Source organism: Indicator indicator, chromosome 5, assembly GCF_027791375.1.
Source record: "Indicator indicator isolate 239-I01 chromosome 5, UM_Iind_1.1, whole genome shotgun sequence".
In the NCBI taxonomy this organism is placed as follows: domain Eukaryota; kingdom Metazoa; phylum Chordata; class Aves; order Piciformes; family Indicatoridae; genus Indicator; species Indicator indicator.
Genome location: NC_072014.1, coordinates 18269356 through 18291591, shown reverse-complemented (window position 1 = coordinate 18291591; position 22236 = coordinate 18269356). Strand labels below are relative to the sequence as shown.

The 22236-nt window shown below is 36.0% G+C and overlaps 1 protein-coding gene across 4 annotated transcripts in view; it reads left to right on the top strand.

Moving 5' to 3' along the window:
• The window catches only part of OSBPL6 (oxysterol binding protein like 6), a 44208-nt gene extending 29295 nt beyond the window's left edge, over positions 1–14913 (top strand). For 3 of the 4 annotated variants that reach the window (XM_054380726.1, XM_054380725.1, XM_054380724.1), the window contains 13 exons: positions 603–733; positions 2798–2905; positions 5172–5309; positions 6219–6306; positions 6507–6760; positions 8884–9021; positions 9332–9395; positions 9981–10059; positions 11273–11417; positions 12070–12214; positions 13136–13262; positions 13818–13940; positions 14805–14913. In XM_054380726.1, the coding sequence (XP_054236701.1) occupies positions 603–733; positions 2798–2905; positions 5172–5309; positions 6219–6306; positions 6507–6760; positions 8884–9021; positions 9332–9395; positions 9981–10059; positions 11273–11417; positions 12070–12214; positions 13136–13262; positions 13818–13940; positions 14805–14913 (1649 nt within the window). The remainder of the gene's footprint in view (positions 1–602; positions 734–2797; positions 2906–5171; positions 5310–6218; positions 6307–6506; positions 6761–8883; positions 9022–9331; positions 9396–9980; positions 10060–11272; positions 11418–12069; positions 12215–13135; positions 13263–13817; positions 13941–14804) is intronic. The other variant, XM_054380727.1, reaches the window with a different exon arrangement.
• The last annotated feature ends 7323 nt before the right edge of the window (positions 14914–22236 follow it).

The window sequence follows — 22236 nt, the reverse complement described above, 5'->3', positions numbered from 1 at the left end:
GAAACTGAATTCTGTGTCTTGTAAGTACTCAACTGAATTTGCAAATGCTGTTTGATTTCTCCTTAAATATGAATCAGGATGTCACTGCTACATACAATATTGTGCAACTCACGTTTGTGCAATGTTTGCTACGTCGATGGAAACAACGGGAAAAATGTGAGGCTGATATCTTAAAAAATGTTAAAAACCTGTTCAAAGACCAAGTAATCCCCGTTATTAGTGCAATATTATGTGTTAGCAGAATTGATTTTTTTGGTCACTCTGAAAGGAAAATTAAAAAACTACCAGCAATAAACCAAAACACTAACAGAAATGAAAGGTTTTCCATATATGTACCTTTCCATGCACTTTTTCAGCACCAAGAATACGCTCAATTAACATGTGTGAACATACAATATGCACATTACAGCCTCGAGTTGTAAGTGTTGGTACTTTATTTGGCATGGATTACTTGAAGTTCAGATCCTTGTTTCAAATTTTCATAACTGTGGGATGGAAATCTCATTCTCTTTGTTGATTAAATATTGTAGTAGACGTCAATGTGCAGTTCTGTAGCTGAGGAAGCACTTATTTTCTTTTTCTTTTTTTCTCTTTTTGCTTAGTGCATTCTCTTTTGAAGTCTGCCTTTAACAGCATAGCTATAGAGAAGGAGAAGCTTAAGCAGATTGTTTCAGAGCAGGATCTTGCAGGCCACAATGCTCAAGTAGCACACCTCAGACAGTCACTCTCTCAGGTATGTTCTTGATTTGATTTGAAGCACATCCAGCTTGCCAGATGCACTGTTCTTTTGTATTTTGGCCGTTTCCTGAAGTATAGGAAGCCAAGAAAGAAGCCAAGCTCTTGACCAGAACTGTGACATATGTTCTGTTATGACACAGACCTGACCTCAGTGCATATGGAGATGAAGGATGTCATTTGTGTAAGCATGTGTCTTTCATGGTTTTCTAAAGTAAAGAAAATGGATCATCTATTTTAAAATAAACGCTAGATATCTTTCCTGGAGCTCTTTCCAGCACAGATAGAGAGATACTCTTCTTTTGTTAAGTAAATTTTAAATTTTGACTGTATATTTTCAGTTTTGTTTTCTATGTCCATGTCTCTAACTGTAGAAGGAATCATAGGTAACTTGGATTTTCACTTCTTACTGTCTAGTGTCTCTCCCACTTAAGCCAAAACAAATACTGTCATTTGTTTTAGTGAGGAAGAAGTAGTAAATTAGTTCCTCAGGTTGCAAAATAACTCAAATTCTTGAATTCATTGTCAAGGAAACATAAAAGATTTTACTCTGAAGAGTGGATTCGTTTGGATTACTGCTTCTGCAAGAAATGTGAGCAGAGGTTTAAAAGCAAACAGAACTTGACCCAAAAGTGTATATAATTTCATACACTGTTACTATTGTTGGGTTGGAGGTGTTTTGCTTTGAGAGTGAAATTGATGCACAACTTTTCTTTAGATACAGAGGCATATCATGTTATGCAGATTGATTACTGTGTGTTGCAATAAAGAAATGTTAAGGACAAAAGACAAGTGTAACCATTTCTGGTTATTGATTCAAATTTAACTAAGATTTGTGGACACCTATTAGCAACTTGTATGAATTAAGTGATCATGTTTTCTTCTTGTTCCTAGCCAGTTAGTCTAAAAGTCATTAAGGAATGAGTGGAAATAAGGGGAATGAGTGGAAATGATGGGAATAAGTGGAAATCAGACCTTAGTGAGTGTTCTGGGTTTGACAAGTCTCATGACCCAGTTTGAGCAGTTTAAGAAGATACTGCCAGGCTCTTGTTAGTCATTACTTTCCCTTCCTGGTAGATGATAACTGTGAACATGCCCAGACCATTTCAGAACAAAGCAAAATGCGGTAATTTAAACTGGCAGTGACAGTTTAAGCTAACCTATTTTACTTTGGTCCTTTCAGTGTAATCATGCAATCTGTTCCTGAGTTTGCACTAGGGTGAGCCAGAAAAAGATTAGTACTCCATTATAGCAGTCATTTTCTACTAAGACAGCATGGCTGGCTGTTTAAAAATCTGCAATGCTGGGGATATATTAAGGTTAAGTCAGTTGATGTTCTAGTTATGTAATAGAATATGTTTTTTTCCGGATTTCACAATCTTGCTCATGACTCTTTCTAGGTATCAGACCTAGAAGGAGAAAAATCAGCATATACCAGACACCAGTTTCATTTTATTGTTATTTGTGACACTCTGGTGGATCAGTAGTTTGAAATGAGTACGTATGCAAATATATAAAATTGATCTGGATGGGTGAATACTCGATACTAGCAGTTATGTTGGTTTTCCTGGAAAGGAAGCAATTTCCTTTTTCAGGTTCCAAGTTCTGATAACCTTGGTCCAGAAATGGTTATGTAGTTGTAAACCGAGGATTGACCCTTTGGACATTTTGTGGGTAGTTCCCATTTGTTGTTCTGCAGTTTCATTCTTTGTTGCTTCATTCACTCTGCATTTCCATAATGTACATAATGCACCAGTATACCTGCCAAAGAGGTATCTGAAGAGTTAAGATGGAATGCCACTGTTACATTGTGGGATAATATCTGATAATTCATTACTGAAGGCAAAGCAACCAAAAGACTAAGTCATGTTAGAGGGAATCTTGGAATAGGGATCGCTAAAAATGGAAGAAAGAAGGTTCTGTGATTATTTTATTTATTTTTTTTTTAGGAAATTACTGAGAAGAAGCTTTTTTCTTTTTTCCTTTCTCTTTCTTTTTTTTTTCCCTTCTGTTTAATGCTTACTTTGAAATTTTAAATGAAATATGCAATTTTTATTTTAAGGCTCTCAACCAGAATGCTGAACTAAGGAGTCGCTTGAACAGAATACATTCAGAATCTGTTATTTGTGATCAGGTTGTCAGTGTAAATATTATCCCTAGTCCTGATGAGGTAAGACTTTGGCCTTTAATGAATTTAGAGTACAGTCAAACCTTGCTAATTCTCACTAATAACTGAAACACATCTGGCAAATACAGGATTTTTCAGCTTGGCAACTGTTCAGAAAAAGTCAGATTATATTTTCTCTACATGAAATAAAACTTAGGTCTTTTATTTTCCGTATGTCAGATCTCATGGAAGAACTCAGTTTGGTCTCTGCAGAGAAACAGTTTGGGAATATTAATTGTTGGCTGTGGGAATTAGTGAGGTTTTACTGTATTTGAATGTAACACACAGTAGCTAACCATTTCTGTCTTAACTTCTTGCCAACTCAACAAGTAGATTAGTATTTAATGGCCTGATGCTGCAACTGTTTAAAGGGCCTGATGTTTGATGGCTTGAATGGCACTGCTGAAATAAAAAGGTTCAGTCTATGAACACCATACTCATATGTTTGCAACATCCTAGTATTTCTTCTTTTGCTTTCCTCAGTCTCCTCAATCACAGATTTCTGAACATTTGTAATAATGACAAGTTAAGTTTCCTTCATGAGGAGGACAGATCTGAAAGCTATAATATGTTGCAACTAAAATGGTCACTTTGACAGCCATTCTCTTTGCGTTTTAACAAAATATTTTTTCATTTGTCATTTCCACTATTATTTTCCTATGCGTGTGCCATTTCAATTAATATATTTTTGCTTCCTAATTATTTCTTCTAACAAGAAAGAAAGGTGAAAATACATTTCCAATTACTTTTGTTTATTTGCTTTTTGAAAATGTCCAGACAATTTTTCCAAGAGTCCAGCATGTTGGAGAGTAGCAACATAGAGGTGAAGCTGTGCCACAACACAGCCACCTGCAGTGAAGTTCTGAGCAATGATCATTTCTTCTATTTTGTATTTTCTGTTGGTTAGCTGTTTCTTTGTCATACCTACCTCACTGTCTTGGTACAAGTGTGTCAGACTGAAGGAGTTTTTCAGAGGTTCCTGGGTCTTCCATTTTTTTTTTGATTGCTTTATATGTATTATCTTGCCCTGTGTAGATAATGCCTGTGTGAGCATCTTTTTTTCATGTAGGGGCTTGTGTATGTTTCCAAGTCCTTCCCTCCAAACCATGCAATTTTAATCACCTGTAAAGATAACAGTGAAAGTAATTTTCTGTTTCCATTATAATTCATCAAATATCATAAACCATCTACAAGTTTGTAAGCCTCGGTTAAAAAGAAATGGATTTTGATCTCTTGGCATGTTTAGGATGTTGTGTTCTGTGGGGATTTTTTGTTTTGTTTTGTTAGTGGATTTTGAGGGAAGGATTCTTAATTTATAGGATTAAGATGTCAACAAAATCATTTGCAGGAATTCTGTAGTAAGATTAGTGGGAATGGAATTGCAATCTTAAAAGATAACTGTGTTTAGGAGGGCTGCAGTAGTTTCATCTGTATCATCTCCCAGAAGCAACGTGCTGTATAAGTTAAGGGATTAAGTCATTAACCTGTTTCCCTCTACAGCAGCAACTCCTTTGGTGGAATGGCACAGTGAGAAAACCTTAATTCCCCTTCCCCCCTTCTTAAAGTGATAGCCTGTAGGGTAATTGAAAGCTAATTTTCCTCCCAACAAGAGCAGGAAGAGAAAGATACATTCCACTATTTAAATTAGCTTTCCCCATTGCTCTTAAATTCTCTTTGAAATAAACCACAGAGAGTTCATTCCCTTTAGCAGAACTGAGTCCATGTTAATGACAATTCAAATGAGATTTGGAGTACAAACATGGAATAAAATAAATATGTATTATAGCTGTCCTTCTGAATATTCAAACATTTCAAACATTTGTTACTAAACTGGTTCACAGGACATTTATTTTGAAAGTAAGTTGTGAATTCCTGACCTTATAAGGCTTTATATTTGAGTTTTGGTTGTATCAGTGCTACCTTTCAGTGATGTCTTTTCACCTGAATTTCTTGCTTGAACTTGTCTGAAAAAAAATCCAGCTATTGTCCACAAAATCATTCCTCCTGATACAGAACTAGTTCCGTGATTATTTGCACCACTAAAACTTATCAGTCAGTGCTGAGCAGGCCTCAAAGACACATATCTCACTGTTTAACGTGCACTGTATTTTGTATTTGTAAGTCTCATCTCTTAGGTATGCACAAAGCCTTACTTAAATGCTGTCTGTGCTTAAAACTGGCATAGAAAAATGGTTCAGGTGATTTACTCCTATGCAAATCTATTTGATGTTGGAAATAATATTTCTATTTTTCTGTGCTTTATTTACAGACGGGTGAACAAATTCATGTCAGTTTGCCACTGTCTCAGCAAGTTTCTAATGAGAGCAGGCTCTCTATGTCTGAATCTGTTTCAGAGTTCTTTGATGCACAGGAAGTGCTTCTATCTGCCAGCTCATCAGAAAATGAGGTAGGCTGTAACAGCGAGCTGTGGCTTTGCTGTTGGACAGATTTAGGTGATACCACTAGTGAATGAATGTTATTTTAAGTTTTTTAGAGTGCTACTTAGAATAAAAAGGTATCAAAATGTGTAAAGTATAGACAAGTGAACCTGAGACTCTCTTGTGATGGGGTACAGAAGTTCCCTGAAGTGTAAAACTGAGTTGAAAGTTGTTTTTATCAGTTGCTTATGTTCAGCAGTTTCAGATAAGCATAACATAAACAGGAACAAATATGTATGGCTATGCAGTCAATGAATTTAAATTTTAAAATATTCTTTAAAAAAAACCCTCTTCTTATGTATATATAAAGTTGTTCTCTGTAATTGGGGAAGTTGTCAAAAGCCTGAAAAATTGGCTCATTCAAGCTCAAGCAGTCAGATACAGTTCATGCTGCTGAATCATGCTGCTGTCTATAGCTTTCCTGTGCTATTCTGAATAAATTATTCTTCTTAAAAAAAAAAAAAAAAAAGAATATCCTTTTATAAAACCACAGTAGTGCTGTGGTCTGCTACAACTCTTCTGTAAGAGGAAATGATTGTGCCAGCATGTTTTGTCTTTGCTAAGGATTGCTCATATCCTGTGAGTTGGCACAACCAAGTTTTGATCATATGATAGATTGGCAGTATGGGCTGATCGAAACATCCAGTTAGAATCATAGAATTAGTCAGGGTTGGAAGGAATCACAAGGATCATCTAGTTCCAACGCCCCTGCCATGGGCAGGGACACCTCACACTAGATCACAGTTGATTTAATTAAAAGCTGTAATTTGGTTAGAGATTACTTCTTTGAATATTTGTATTTCAGTTAATTTTTTTTCATCATTTGTAAGTATATTTTATATGTATTTGACTTAATTGATACTTTATTTATGTTATAGGCTTCTGATGATGAATCTTATATCAGTGATGTGAGTGATAATATATCTGAGGACAACACCAGTGTTGCAGACAACATTTCTCGGCAAAGTATGCTGCTATGTTTTTAACTTTGGGAAATTTTGTTGCTTATATTTGTGTACCAGATTTTCTGCATGTCTGTACAAGACCAACTCAGGTGAAATTAGTGAAGTTGGGTTTGCTTGTTCCGGTAGTGGTTTAGAAGAGTAGATAAGTCTGTTTTTCTTAATCTGATGCTTTCTTATGATAATGCTTTTTTCCCTTCTCAGTTCTTAATGGTGAGCTAACAGGAGGTGCGTTCAGGAATGGCCGGAGAACTTGTCTCCCAGCTCCCAGCCCTGACACCAGTAACATCAATCTGTGGAATATTTTAAGAAATAACATTGGTAAAGATCTTTCCAAAGTATCCATGCCAGTTGAACTAAATGAACCTCTGAATACCTTGCAACATCTTTGTGAAGAGCTGGAATACAGTGAACTCTTGGACAAGGCAGCTGAAACAGATGATCCTTATGAACGCATGGTAATAAATTTAGTGTACCATTTCTTATGTCTGTATTAAAAAGAGAGTTGTTGAATGGAGGTCTGTGCAAGGTCCTCTCTTCTTTTGCTGTTCACTGATAACAGACCACCCTGCCGGGTCAGATGAATGCTGTGAACAGTTACGTGTGGTGAGTTTGATCTGAACAAGGCTGAAGGACTTGCCTTCAAACCAGCTCCTGTAATTGTGACTCATGGATGTGACAACTGATCTCACTCTATAGGACACTGTCAGTTTCTAACCCTGCAGCATCCTTTCCTGGTTTTCAGTGATCAAATCCAGGAGTCTCCAAGAGCTAATCAAGTCTGTGACTGGCTTCTGATAAATGTAGCTGTCAGTAAGGTATCATCCTAGGCAATTTCTAACAGTGAGGACTGAAAATACCAAAACAAAGTTTGCCTGGACAGCTTGACTTCAGTTTCTCTGGAAGTATGTCTTGATTCAACTGACAGCAAACAGCATATGTCCATCTCCCTCAGAAGAAACAGGGAAAGGCTGTTAAAGGAAAGCTGGCAGTGTTCTTGCTGAACTGTTCCCTCACATGGGTTGGCAGCATTGTGCGTGGATAGTTGGGAGAAGAGGGGTTGTCTAAAGCTATCGTATAGCCATACACTCAGGTCCTTGAACAGCCACATTCACGTGGTGGTCTACAGGAGAGTGAGTAGACTTGCACACTGGTAATTTTTCCTTGCTACTGAAGAAGGTGGACCTGTCATGTGATAGTGTTTTGAATTATTTATCATCACATGCTGTTTTCATACCAGATTCCTTATGTCCCTCACAAAAGAGAGATCCTTGTAAGGACTAGGCAGGGATGTAATGAGTAAAGCAGGCAGCTTGCCTCCTTTGTTGAAAACCTTCAAATGTGAATATTGAAGATGTTAGGAGAGTTCAGGGAGGATAGCCACAGTGCAATTGAATGCTTCCTTGGAAACACAGAATCAATTCTCTTCTCTGCTACAGATGTCTACTACAATACTGGGGAAACAAGCCAAACTTTTAACAAGCACCTTAAAAATGCAAATTACAGACCCAAGATAAGGCATGTAGGATTACTTGGCAAAAGTGCTGAATACATCACTGGTAGCGGTGCTGTGCATATGTTACCTACTTCTACACTGTTCTTTAAAGCATCAGGACTTTGCTATCTTACATAAGCATCCAAAAATACGTTTTTTTTTGTTCTCGTTTCTCTGTATATTGTAAGCATATCTGTATACTGTTGAAGAAAAGCTTGTGAAGAAAGCATTAATTCTGTGATGCTGTATTTATGAATGAGATGAAATGAATGGAGCACCCATTACATATTTGGAAGAAAGCAAAGCATGTAAAACCGCACACAAGTGCTACATCATCCTTGCTAGCATGAGGAGAATGAGACCTAGCTAAGGTTTGCCTTGCTGTTAGCAGATTATCCATAGATAATTTTTATGCCCAAATTGATTTTTTTTTTAAATTTTGTTTGTATTTCTGAGTACCTGTGGTGATGTTTTCTTAATTTTTTTCTCAACCTCTGCTTGAGGGAACTGTAATCTAAATTATCATGGCATGTCACTTGGTTTATTACTCCCAGCTAGACCTTGTTTAGAGGTTACTAAATTTTGGGTGCACATGTAGACAAGGGGGTTGCTAAGGTCACAAGTGCATGGAAAATTATGAGATAATTCTGCATTATGGACATCCTTGATAAGAGCCATTTATGTTTGGCACTAAATAAAATAGTCCCTGTAGGAAAATGATATGTGATCTTGTCATTAAAATTTATCTTATAATATTTATTCACAGAGAGCCTAGACTAGAGCTGGGTCTGTGTTTTAGATTATTAGTGATAAACCTGGTCACAGGTAGGAAAAAACCTATCTTATGCAGAATGTTATTTTAGGGGACTGTTGAAAGAAACTGACTGAGGCAATGAAGAAAAGCAAATTGTATCAACAGAAGAAATACAGTTTATGCTGATTCTGACAGGCATGTGTAGCTTCACTCTCAGACATGATTCATTAATACAGACTTCACTCTGAATAGGGTGAGCTGTGTGATACCACACAGTGATACACACTATACACAACAATTTCTGCCTATTCTCACATTCTTGTACTTTACAGGTCCTCATAGCTGCTTTTGCAGCATCAGGCTATGCCTCTACATACTTTAGAGCAGGAAGCAAGCCATTTAACCCACTGCTTGGTGAAACTTACGAATGTATTAGAGAAGACAAAGGATTTCGTTTTTTCTCAGAGCAGGTAAAGGTTGTTTCCATGTAGACACTCTTGTTAAGATTTAGATTTGGGTTTATTTGTTTTATAGGTTAATCTTGGTTTTTCTTTCTTTTTAGAATGGTTTGCTTTCTTAGTAATAAAGAAAGGTTGTTAGTATGAGTGAACTTTTAAGTACACAGTGTTTTAAGTACAAACTTAAGTTGCATCTGTTTTCATAGCAACATAACTTAATAAATAGTGTGGGCTATTTTTAGTATTTTCTTGTTGCAGTAACAATTGTATTGTCTTAGAAATGAAAATGAACTGTTCTTAACTCAGCTAAACTGTTTTCCAGGTTAGCCACCATCCTCCCATTTCGGCCTGTCACTGTGAATCAAAGAACTTCGTGTTTTGGCAAGGTATACTTTTTAATTCAAAAACACAAACTCCTTTTTTATTAACAAGTAAAATTTTTGGCTGTACTAGCTGATCTTTGCATTTGGAACTTACTCAAAATTTGTATGCTTATTATTTTTAGCAGCATACTACAAACTGAGTAAAATTCTTATTCTAGGAGTGAGCAGATATGTTAAAACTTCTCTTGTCTCTTGCAGCCTCTGTATACTTTTCTGCTTAAAAGCTTTTTACCAAGAAAATGAATATTTCCTACAAACACAAGCAGTTCTTTTTACACAGTTGAAGAAGCAGCTTTTGCTTTCCTTGTATCTACTGGCATATGCATTTAATTTGTATTGAATATTTGCAGGAGAGATTTAACAATAATGTAGCTCAGGCATGACTTCTACAACAAAATTAAACTTACGTTTAGTTTTTCTGACTTAATGTAATTTTCTAGTATTTTTTTTCACTTTTGTATTTTTATGACAACCTCATGCTCCCCTGTTTTAAAGTGACTAGCCTAGATCATGTTCTGACATTGAAGTCTTCCCTTTGCAGTGATCTCTGTCTTTTCAGTTTTGTAAATCTTTCACTATTGTATTCAGATATCAGGTGGAAAAACAAATTCTGGGGGAAATCAATGGAAATTCTTCCAGTTGGAACCTTGAATGTGACACTTCCAAAGTAAGCTCCTGTCCTATTTCCTTTTCAGTCTCTGCTGCAATCTAAACTGCGCTGCCTTGTGAATGGACTGGGAAATGTGTATGCAGACATCAGATTGTACTGTTGAGAGTCAGCAAGTAGCTCAAATCTCTCCCTGGTGTATAGATGGGGATACTGAAGCGTTTTTGAGCCTGAAGATTGATTTAGATTTTTGAAGGAAAAATATACAAACTCCATAGAAATTGATAGAGTGGGATAGAAATGTTTTTAGAGCTCAGGTTTTACACGTACAGTGTTGACCAACTGTTCAGAACATGGCTGCGATATAGAACTGACAGCAGCTAGTGCTGTCCTTACTAACAGTCTGAGTACTATTAAACGTTACCTCAGAACAACCAGTAGTAATAATGATGTAAGGTCTGTTTCCAAAATCTGGATAAGCCAAAGCATGTTCTTCAGTTGTTTCACCAGAGGTAAGATGAGTTGCAAGTGGTAAATCCTGAGAATATGCTATAAGAGGATACTTTAAACAAGTCTGCTGGCTTTACAGTATCGCAGCCAGCCCTTCTTTCTGCCTCTGACAATATGGCATAACTCTACTTCACCTCTTTATCCATCTAATGTAAATGCACTCAGGAACATCTTAGGCTTCTATCTTCATGCTACCCCCCTCAGCTCTGAAGGAGAATGTACTTTGCACAATATAATTTCCTCATTTTATTCCCTTGTTTGACAATGGAGATGCTCGGATTCTGAGTAGTTGTTATGGAGGGAAAGGGGTGATGTTTAAGTGAGCTCCTGCTTCCTACTTTCTTTCTGTTATCTCCTTTCCATATTTATTTTGTTCTATTTGTAATTTAATTACATTGTCTGCTTATAGCCTCTATTCAACCTTATGTTATCTTTGGGTCACTGTCCTTCCCCTGAAGGAATTGTGGCCAGAGCACTTAATGCTCTGAGGACAGTGAACATGCCATGAAGGGCTTCAGTGGTTCATAGTGTCTTTATTTGTGGTTCCTAGCACCATTCTTCAGTTCACTACACTACAGCTCAGGTGAGCTCCTTTGTAAAGGATTAATAATGTAGCTAGAAGTAATGCTTTATTAAAGTAAGCTATTGTTTCATAATTTTTTGAGGAATATAGTCTTGTATTTATAAAAATAGAACTACATCTTACTTTTTTTGTCTATAATGATTAATGTATGTTTCCAGTTACTTGTTAATCTGTTCTTAGGTATGGAGACTACTATGTCTGGAACAAAGTCACTACTTGCATACATAATATTCTTAGTGGAAGGAGGTGGATAGAACACTATGGAGAGATAACTATCAGAAACACAAAAAGCAGTGTCTGTATTTGTAAACTCACATTTGTCAAGGTAACATATGCATTCTATACTTATAAAACTTCATCTTTTAAGCATACATCCAGCTGTTTTTTCAGTATTCCCAAAATCCACATTCCACATTTTATCTTATCAACATTTGTAAATATGTAAATTGTAAGATGAGAGTGCTATGTCAAGTAGAAGACTATTCTATTGAACATTTGATGTCAATGTTATGCATTACTGTATAGCACTGTGATATGCTGTTGTCAGTTTTAAATTAAAAATCAAGTGTCAAAATTACTTTTCTGTCACAACAATGGAAACACAAAGTCACCGGAGACTTCTGTGCCATTTTTCTTCTGCCTTTACTAGAATTTGGCAGTCAATTTTTTTTCTCTCTTTAAATCAAGTAATGCTGCTTCGGTTCATAGTATTTTAATATTCAGGCAAAGACCATGTATTATTTAAATACCTTTATAACAAAACCACATATAAGTTTATTCAGGGTTGCTCGTATACTAAATTAGTTAATATTCAGATAATCTGAATTTTGAATTCTAATATTCATGGTTCCAGCTGAGCTGTTCTGATACAAAATTTGTACAGTCAGTACCGCATATTAAAGTTCATGCAGTATATGTTTTGTACAATGCATAGTGTGAAAACCAGGGTGAATAGCAATTATTTATTAAAATTGCAGGTGAACTACTGGAATTCAAATGTAAATGAGGTCCAGGGTGTTGTGATGGATCAAGAAGGGAAGGTGGTTCATCGCCTTTTTGGAAAGTGGCATGAAGGCCTTTATTGTGGAGTTGCCCCTTCAGCCAAATGCATATGGAGGCCAGGTAAGGAACTTGCAATAAACTCTGACAGGCAGTGGACTGTAAGCCTAAACTGTATAAAGCTATTTTAGCTGTCATTTTAAATACACGAAGTACTACTGGAGAAATTAAATTTTGGGCTACACAATCAAAAATTTACATGTGTTTATAATAATGGTAAATGGAAATGTTCTTACAGGACGTAGTATTCTATACCTCAGTCTGACTCCTGGGCAAATATTCTGTGATGTCAACTTAAAAATAAAATTAAGAAAAAAAAAATGGTTATCTGGTCCTGCCTGCCTGCCTTCTCACAGAGAGCAGAGTATTTAACAAATAGGAGGTGCCAATTTCTTAAATTTTTCATCCTAATGTTGTCTTTATCAGCCTAAAGGGTCAGTCTTCAGACATGTCAAGCTCCTGTGATTTCTGGAGCTGATTTCCATTTCTTTACTGCTTGTCTGAGACAATTGTCCTTATTATTGCTGGTATTTTGAACTCTACTCTGTATTGACTGTATTTTGAACCCTACTTCGCACCCTACTCTGCAATGCCTGTTCAGACTGCTGTCAGTGCTGAAGGTGCTGGACAGTGCTGAATCAGTCTCTCAGTTAGTGTGATCTTCCAATATTAACTGTGGAGATCAGTTAAGGAAAGCTTTTATAGAGACATTTGAAAACCCACTTCCTGGGGAACAGGAACTTGTGTGTAGCTTGAAAATCTTGAAACCAGTAATTTTTATTTAAAAAAAAAAAAAAAGTTTTGAATCTGTTAGCATGTAATTACAACCTCGGCAGGATAAGCAGTTGAAATGAATATTTAACGAATGTTGTTCCACCTAAAGAATAGATTTTGATGATTTTTAATGATGTTTGAGATGAAAATATAGCATATTTAGAGTAATAGTTCAAAAAGCTTTTTTCTTTCTCATACATATTCATTCAGGCTCCATGCCAACCAATTATGAACGTTACTACGGCTTCACGAGGTTTGCTATTGAGCTCAATGAATTAGATCCTTTACTGAAAGATCTTCTTCCTTCAACAGATGCACGATTCAGGCCAGATCAAAGGCAAGAGTGCTTATTTATACATTTAATATTTGGTAGGTTTAAAGCTGGGTTTGGCTGAGTATCAAATTTTATCCGTGTCTTCACTACAGTCTGAACTAAGCTTTGGAGGACTGAGCTAGCAGAGAATGTATTCAATATTGCAATCAAATTTCTGCTCTACCCAGTGGAGGGAAAGTAGAAAGCATCTTGTTGACATAATAGACCTATAGTGAAATCTTTGGGTAGTGGCAAGATTCCTCGTAATGAACTGGAAAGACAGACTCTTTCAGAGCCTGCTCCCCTGCTATAAATGGAAGCAACATTAATTTCCTTGTAATTCTCAGTTTACACGGTACTTAATGTTTGTGGTATGCTGAAGTTACCAAAAGTGTGTGCCTTGGGCTCCAGGTCACATACACGTACCTGGGGAATCACATCTTGGTTATTCTTATGGGGTTATGACTAGAGCTGAAAGTAGGTGTAACACAACCAGCTTGGCTTCTGCTTGTTTTTTTGTTGATTGGTCCTAGAAAATCTCTTGTTTCAGACACTGTATGATTGCTGTTATCCATACAGGCTTCTGGAGGAAGGAAATATAGAAGCGGCAGCATCTGAGAAACTAAGAATAGAGGAACTCCAGAGAAGTCGGAGGCGGTACATGGAGGAAAATGGCATTGAATATGTACCCAAGTTTTTTAAGTAAGTCCCTTAATTTCAGTAGTAAGTCTGTTTTCTGTAGTGTGACTGGACAAAGTGCTACAAGAATTACTACTGGTGTAGTGCGTCAAACGTGAGAGCTGGAGAATAGTGATTTTGAGAAAAATAATTGATTGCCTGATCTCTGCCTGAAGCAACTTTTCAATAGTTTAAAGCCAATGGTTTTTGTATGTCAAAGTGAAATAGAAGTATATATTAGGTTCTAAGATTTAACTATGTTACTGTTTTAAGCAACTGCTTAAAGTAGTAAATAGTGACTTGAACAACTGCATCATACATACATATATATACTTTTGTATATATATTTATGTACACTTAATTTCAGTGTATTTATTTTTGAGTGGAGGGGTTTTATTTGTTTGTTGGCTTTGATTTTAATTAAGAATTCTTCTGAAACAAGGGATAGTCATATCAAGTAGCCTGATGTTTAGTATGTGGAATCAAAAGTTAATGCGTTTGGTGAGGATGAGCAAAATATAGATGAGAAAATATAATGAGTAGAAGTCTTGCACTCTGCTAGGTTAGATATCATGGCTGATCTGCTGAACATAATCAGAATCTGTAATGGCCAAAGAGGACTTATGAGGTTTAAAACGTTCTCACACAGATGAGATAACAGATTTGCAATCTTGACTGTTTTCTAAACCTTATGCTGTTGACACAGGCAGAGGTTGACTTTTATTTTTAAATCCCTGACTGGTTTTGTGTCCTTCAGAACTATGATATCAGATTTAGTACTGGGTTAGATCAGAGAGGTATGGAATTTGATTTCGTATTGCATAAGAGCAGAGACATATGGTCAGACCTTTTTTTCCTTTTTCTTTCTTTTTTTTTTCCCCCCTACAGAAAAGTTATTGATGCCAATCAAAGAGAAGCCTGGGTTACCAATGATACCTACTGGGAACTGCGAAAGGATCCTGGCTTTAGTAAAGTAGATATTCCTGTACTCTGGTAAACTGAGAATGTAGATCTAGTAAACATATCACTCTGAAGAAAAAAATTACTATGCACAATATGTTTCTTATAGCTAAGCGTGGTTTGTGGGTCTACAGAAAAACCTATCATTCGCATTTATATTCATCTTTATAATGGACTTTTGAAAGTGCATTAGACCAGGCCCCTGACCACTTCTGGATCTTTTTAATTTTGCAGCAGCCATGAAAAAAAAAAAAAAAAAAAAAAAGAAGAAGAAAGAAACAGAAGCCTTTTAAAGCTTCATACACTGAAAATTCAGAACTAAAGAAGCAGATGTGTTATCCAAAGTCGCTCGGAAGAGGTGGTAAATGCAAAACTGCAACCGGTGCTTTAAACAGACATTAAGAGTCAACATAATTCAAATTAAAGAAAAAAAAAACGAAGAAGAAAAAGAGGAAAAAAAATTCCATTTTGTTTCAACTATTTTTGTTAAAAACTCTTTGGTCACAACACTGTCATTTCCAGCTTCAGGTTAGTCCTTTGGTGTGATGTGCTTGGGCTGGCCTTTGTCAGAAATATATGCTTTTCTGGAAACTGTTTCCATTCATATGCCATTGTCCATGCCTTAAACAATATGAAGATGTACAGTAAGTAATTTTAAAATATGTACACTTACACTTGTGTGAAGGGTAGATTTTTAAGGCAGTAAAAAACCTGCATTATTTAAAATCAGAAGACAACCAAACATCTAACTGTGTTTCAGAGGTTTGAGATCTACTGTACATGCTTTAGCTTTGAGAAGCTGACTGTGTAATCAGACTGAAAAGAAATTGCTAATTGGTTGAATTTGAGATGATTTTGGTAAATGCATATGAAAGTTCATATTCTAAATGACTGCTGCTGAGATGCAATCATCTCTTTTACCACTGGCTGGTCATGAATCTTTTTTTTTTCTCATAACTGGTTATACAGTTAGAATTCCCTGAAGCCTTGCAACAGTGTTAAAGCACAGAAAGATTAATGGGAAGGATTCTGGCTTCTCTTCAGAAGCTGGATAGTACTGTAAATGCAACTATTTTCTGCCACACACAGTGTTCACTTTACTGGCTCTGGTTTTCTCCCCATCCGCTTTTCTACTCTATATTTATATTTGTGAGTATGGCAGAGGCTCCCACATATTATACCTAACAACTACTACTTGTGTTGCCAAACCAGCTTTTTTTGTGCAGAATTACATTTTACAGCTTTTGATAAAGTGATTCTATATTTTTTCATTAAGCACCAAGTCTGTTACATGTTGCTAAGCTTCAGTTAATATATGTTGCACTTTCTATTTTAAGATCTCCTAAACATGAAACAGTAGGAGGGCAGATTTTGATAAAAGGAAAAGAAGTAATTTTATGAGGTAAAAACTGCATTCCATGTGGTATGATCTAGTTTTGAATTTATGTATGCATTATACACCCAGGCACTTCTAATAGGTTAGATTTCATGCATATACACTGTATTTCTTTTTACACATACACAGCATACATAGTGCACTTGAATTTTTACACTTTATTCTGGTACTGAGACCTAACAGAAATTATTAGATAGGTGTGGGATGCTGCCAGCAGAGCTGCTTGAACAGTTTTCAGTAGATTACCACACATACCCAGCTCTCCGCCTGCTTCTTCCTTTTGCAGAATCAAGTCCCTACAGAACTGAGATTACGTTATTTAATATGCATTTAGGTCTCCCCCTGGCTTGTATGGCAAAGCAACTGGCAGAGCAGCTAGCTACTAATGACTTACAATTTCTTCACACAGTTCTGTTACCAGGAAGAACTATGAAAACCTAAAAGAAATATTGACTACGTTTTTATTAAGAATTGTGAATGCTCATGAATTGCTTATGAATATTTGATATAACCTGTGTTGCTCGTGAATATTTGGTTCAAATTAACAGGATTTGTTCCAAGGAAAAGTTTATTCAAACATTTATATCTTTTTATTGTCTATTTGAAGCTAGTCAGATATTTGATTTTATTTTTTAGTTCTGCAATGATTATTATTATAACAAAAAAAATATGTCAAGGTTTGGATTCTTTAACTATATTTTTTTAACTTCATCATACTTGCATCAATGACACTGCACTATTGTGTGCAAAATAGCAATTAACTATCGTGTCACTTTCCTTAAAAATAATATTATTAAACATTTGTTTCCCTCATGCTCCAGTCTTCGTGTGCAGTTGATCGTGGTATTGGAAACCATTATGTGCGTATGACTGCAAATGCATTTGAGGGATAAAAACTCTGTCCTCAATTTTGTTTGAAAGCCATTTTTAAATTTAAAAGCAAAAATAAGGTTTTCAGCTTTACAGTGTTCTGCTGGTGCTTTGTGAGTGTCATTATTTTCAGTGTAGATGGAAACTTGGTTAACACTAAAGATACTATCTATCACTGATTTAATTATTTTTGCCATTGTTTATTTGACACTCATTGAAAGAAAAATACCATTAACAGTTTTAGAAATTTTTAAAAAGTGATATACTAAATCTTTCTGTTGAAGGCAAATTTTAAACCTCCTGAATGTTAGTTAGATAGTAAGTAGAGAAAATGCTATCCAGTGTATCACAAAATATTTGCAATCTTTGTCAGAAATTAAAATGTGCTAGCAGATCTACCACAAAGCAATTCCTTATAGTTCAGAATTATCCCAGTTCTGTGCAAAATACTTTGTTTTTCCTGTAACCTTGGAGGACATGCCATTTCTAAAGAGAATGGGTGTTTCCATCCAAATTACAAATTCTAGACAACCTCTGGAATTTTGGTAGCACTGCATCTCAGGGGGTAGTGGGCTTTCTGCGTCCCCTGCTAGTGTAGCACACAGTGAGATATCCCATGTCACAATGAGAATGCACTGTTGTCTCCTTTAAAACCTGACACCTGCCTGGTTTTTAGCAGGGGTACTGTCTGGCTGTTCCTTCCCAGCACATGGCATTTTCCCACACCAGGTACAGACCTTTGCACTTCATGATGTGTCAGCTGGTTGATGCTCTGTCATTTGGCATATCATCTCATCCTTCTAATTTAATGTCATCTGCAAACTTGTTAGTATCTAGTCTAGGTTCTTGTCCAGGTTACTGGTTAGATGTTGGCATGGGGCACAAAACTGATCCCTGACTGTCAGCAGGGTGTGAGCCATTGATCAAAGCCTTTCAGTCCTGAGGATGTGGGCAATTTTCAGCCTACCTCAGTCCACTCATACAGGCAGTATTCCCTTTTCAAATGTGTGAAAAATACCAGCTCAGTAGACTTAATTTCTGTAAGTTTGGTATATGATGAAGATTAGTGCAAGTCATTTGACATTTAAATCCTTTTAAACAATTGAAGAAGTTCTGACTTTCGCTTCAAAGGCATATCCTTTGTTTTTTCCTATGTTCTCTCAAAATACTTATTTCTGTATAAAATAGACGACCCTTATGCTGTAGTTTTGCAATAGTGAACTGCACTTTCAATTAGTATTTTAAAAGTGTACCTTAATTTGTTCCCTGTTTGGTACTGTGGATATAATAATAAGAGCTATTTTCATCAACTGTAAAATCTTATAAAGACTTAAATAGCTTAATTTCTATTTTAGATCTGTATTAACAAGATGATACATTTTCTGCAGTATTAGAATTTATTTCACTGAGAGATACAAATTGAATATCAGCTGATTTTCATACAGTATCACTGTGATTAAAAGTCACCTAGACACCCATTCTGATTTTAAACAGATGTAAGTTGCATGAAATAAACTTCTTTTGTACTTGGCTTTAAAAGTGAACTCCTACTATAATACTCTTTTCATCTTACATATAATGTTACCTTTTTTGGTCCTTATTTTGAACTTAGGAGTCTGAATGAGCTTGCCTGGCATTTGTGAATTTTATTTGAACAGTATGTGCCAGGCATTTGTTGAGTATTGCGGAACAAGTATATGACCCAGTTTTAAAAGATACTACCCTTAATTCTTTACTGAATGCTGTCAGAGCGTCATGGAAACATATTACACAAAATTTAAGGCACATTGTGAAGCAGCTCTGGTCCTGCCCTCATGGGTGCCTGGTGAGAAGCTTGCATCTAGGCCATGCCCTCTGTTTCCCACAGAGATTTTCTTACCCTTGCACCCTGCAGAGTGGAGCCCATCACAATGCAGCCTTGCTCATAGGCTTCCTCTCAAAAAATCTGAATTTTTAGAAATACCCTGGAAGGGAGATTCATTTGCACTTGTACAATAATCAAGAGGTCCAAATATGCTAATTTGCTATGAGTTTTGCAGAGCCTTTCACTAGTGAAGCTCTCTTAGTATACAGAAAGTTTGTTTTGCCTTCTTGCTTTATAGGATTTTGAATATGGCGTGTGCTACCTGCTTCACATGCCATTGCCTGCCTTTGGAATCTGAGGGATTAACTCTATTTTAGATGTCTTTACTAATACTGAAACTTCATAATGAAAGTAAAGGAGCGTTTTCAGATTAAATCCAGAAAGGAAATGATATTTGTATTCATATGCGAAAAGGTAAGGAAGGGTTATTAAATTACAGAGTTTGGCCCAGATGGAGGAAAAAGATTTAATATTGACAGAAGTGTGTAAGAAGCACTGGAATAGCCCCAACTGGTCACCCTGTATTATATGCAGACCTGGGAGAAATCTAACAAACTTTGCTACGTCGTAACTGCTTACTTTGGCTTCTGCTGGGGCTGAAAATGCTGGTGGGTCTTCTTCCTGTCTGTCATTAACAGTTGTTAAAATTATAAAGCTGAATTTGCCCTGTAGAGAATATGTTAATAAAAGTTAGGCAGGGATACTAAGGCTTTTTTTGTTCATGTGCTGAAATTTACAAAATTATACTGCAAAAAGTAGTATAATTTTCTGCTTTACCATCCCTGGTTACTTATATTATGACTGTGGTGTCACTCAGAAATAGTTTCCTGGAGAAAGGTGGTTTTTTTTTTTTTGAAGTTGTGGTTTCGTTGGTGTTGTTTTGGTTTTGGCTTTTTTGGTTGTTTGTTTGGGGTTTTTTGTGGGTTTTGTTGTTGTTGTTGTTTTTGTTTTTGTTTTAATCTTTTTAACAGAATAATCTACACTGTGTTAATAAAGGTGTTATTATTCCTTTCTCAGATATCTCCCTGAGCTCCGTTAGAACAGTGAATGGTACCCACAAGAATGTTGCAAATATCAGTAAGCTCAGAAAAATGACTGACATCAATTTATTATATTTTTGTATTGTATTTTAAAAGGAGTCTAGTTTCAAAAGCAAATACATTATTTGCTTTTTAAACCAGGGAGTGTAAAGCAACTTCATTCATTAGCTTTGGTAGAAGCTATGTCTTTCTTCCACTAAACTGAAAAACCTTTTTAAAAGGACTTTTGTATGGTGTCTTGCAGGTTTAAAAATTCATAGCAATGTACTTGTAGATGTTTTATGTACCTATTTCCTTTTTGTCAAGTCTTGTGGTGTTATAAAACCATCATATCTATATTTTCTCCCCTTCCTTGTGATCTTTGACAAACCTCAGAAAACAGAAGGAGTCACAGCAGCTGTCACTGGCACAGCTGTAACAAAATTGAAAGTTTTTGAACTTTCATGAATTGTCAGCAGAGCTGATGAATCTGTTCCAGGCAGATTATCTTAATACCACTTTTATTTCCACTGATCCATGACAGTATGAATAAAAGGAAATACTGGTGACATTTGCTCAGAATTAATTCTAGAAGTGAAGGGAAGTATTTATTCCTTTTATAAATAAAAATGACTGTAGCTGGCATTTCGCTGAACTTGTATTGATAGTGTGGACAAAGAGACTTACACATTTTCTAAGTAAGGAAACCATAAAGTCAGAATATATACTCAGCAGTATGTAATCTGTCTTGACCTAGGAATAATTAATTGAAGCATGGTAAAGGTACTTGTACTCTTTGAGCACTGAGCCAGATGTTGTCTCCTATGAAACACTAAAATGCATAAGGGTCTGCTTTAATGAAAGAGGGATATCTTGTGCTAATGTATAATGTTGCTGGCCCAGAATGTTAGGGGTGACAAAAGGGAAGAAGGGACGAAAATTCTTCAAAAAGTCAAAAGTGGGTAACTTATCTATTACACTCTGAGCAGCAAAATTATTTAAGTGCTATAGAAGAAGAGCACACAAAGTGATAAATATTCAACCAGAACTGTTCTTCTGCATTGAGCTCCTCCCTCCTTGTGCTAGTCAGTATAGCCACATGCATATTGGTCTGAAGTTGCGTTGCTATTTATGACTGAGCTTGTGGCCCAGGATTTGATTTGTCAAGTCCACTGAGGACAACCGATGTTAGTCAGGATTGTCAACTCAGATTTCTTTCCTACTAGTCCTGTGTTGGATGCTGTCTTCCTTGGTTAGAATCATCTGAACAAGGAATGCTACAGTAGCATTATCAAAATTAATATAATGTTTTCCAGGTAAGGGAAATGTCAGGGTAGCTTTTTTGTTGTTGATAGCTTCATCTGTGTTTCTTCTGTGTTGAAGAAATGCAGGTGAGATCTTCGATTATCTTTCTGTTAGTTTAATATTTTGAGATTGCATCAATGATAATAAAATTATGCATAAATATATTAAACTTGCTTTGTCACCTATCTTGAAGTCACCATTGAAAATTATTGTTTCAATTTGAGCACAGAATTAGGTCTACTAGGTCTCCTTTGTTCTTGGTGTTACTGATATTGTTCAGTGGTTGAAATACAGTATAACAAATTCAGGTAAATTTTATTTTCAGATGAGTCTCAAAGAAGACCCGACTATGAGAAATAAATGCTTATGTGTGTATTTTGCTACTCAGGCATAAATGCAAACCCAACTTTACCTTAATTAAGCTTTCACTTTAAATTAGCAAAAGCACTGTTCTTGTTACTTTGTAGTTATTTTTAAACTAGTATTTTCAAACATTCATTCCTCACTAAAAATTAATTACATGTGAAGTTTGAATTTTAGAAATTAAACAGTGTTTGGAAGTCTATAGACATAAGGAGTGGTGCTTCTGTCTTGCACCTAATAATCAGATCTTGCTAAAACTCCAGTTCTCTGAGCAGGGTGGACCTGTAGTACTTGCTAAAATTTTATATTTGGACTAAAAAAGAAGTATCAGTGGGCCTTTCTGGATGGAATTCCTCTTTCTGTATTGATTTGTCTCTGTGTTACTAGCTATGAAACGAGGAATTGGGCTACTAGCATCTGATGTCTGGAATCTTTTCCTTCACCAAAATGCATAACAAAGTTCTTGTTCTTTCTGTGTACCTGATGGATTATCTGAAGTGCATACTTAGCACATAAAAAACCATCACAAACTTAAAGTACTGT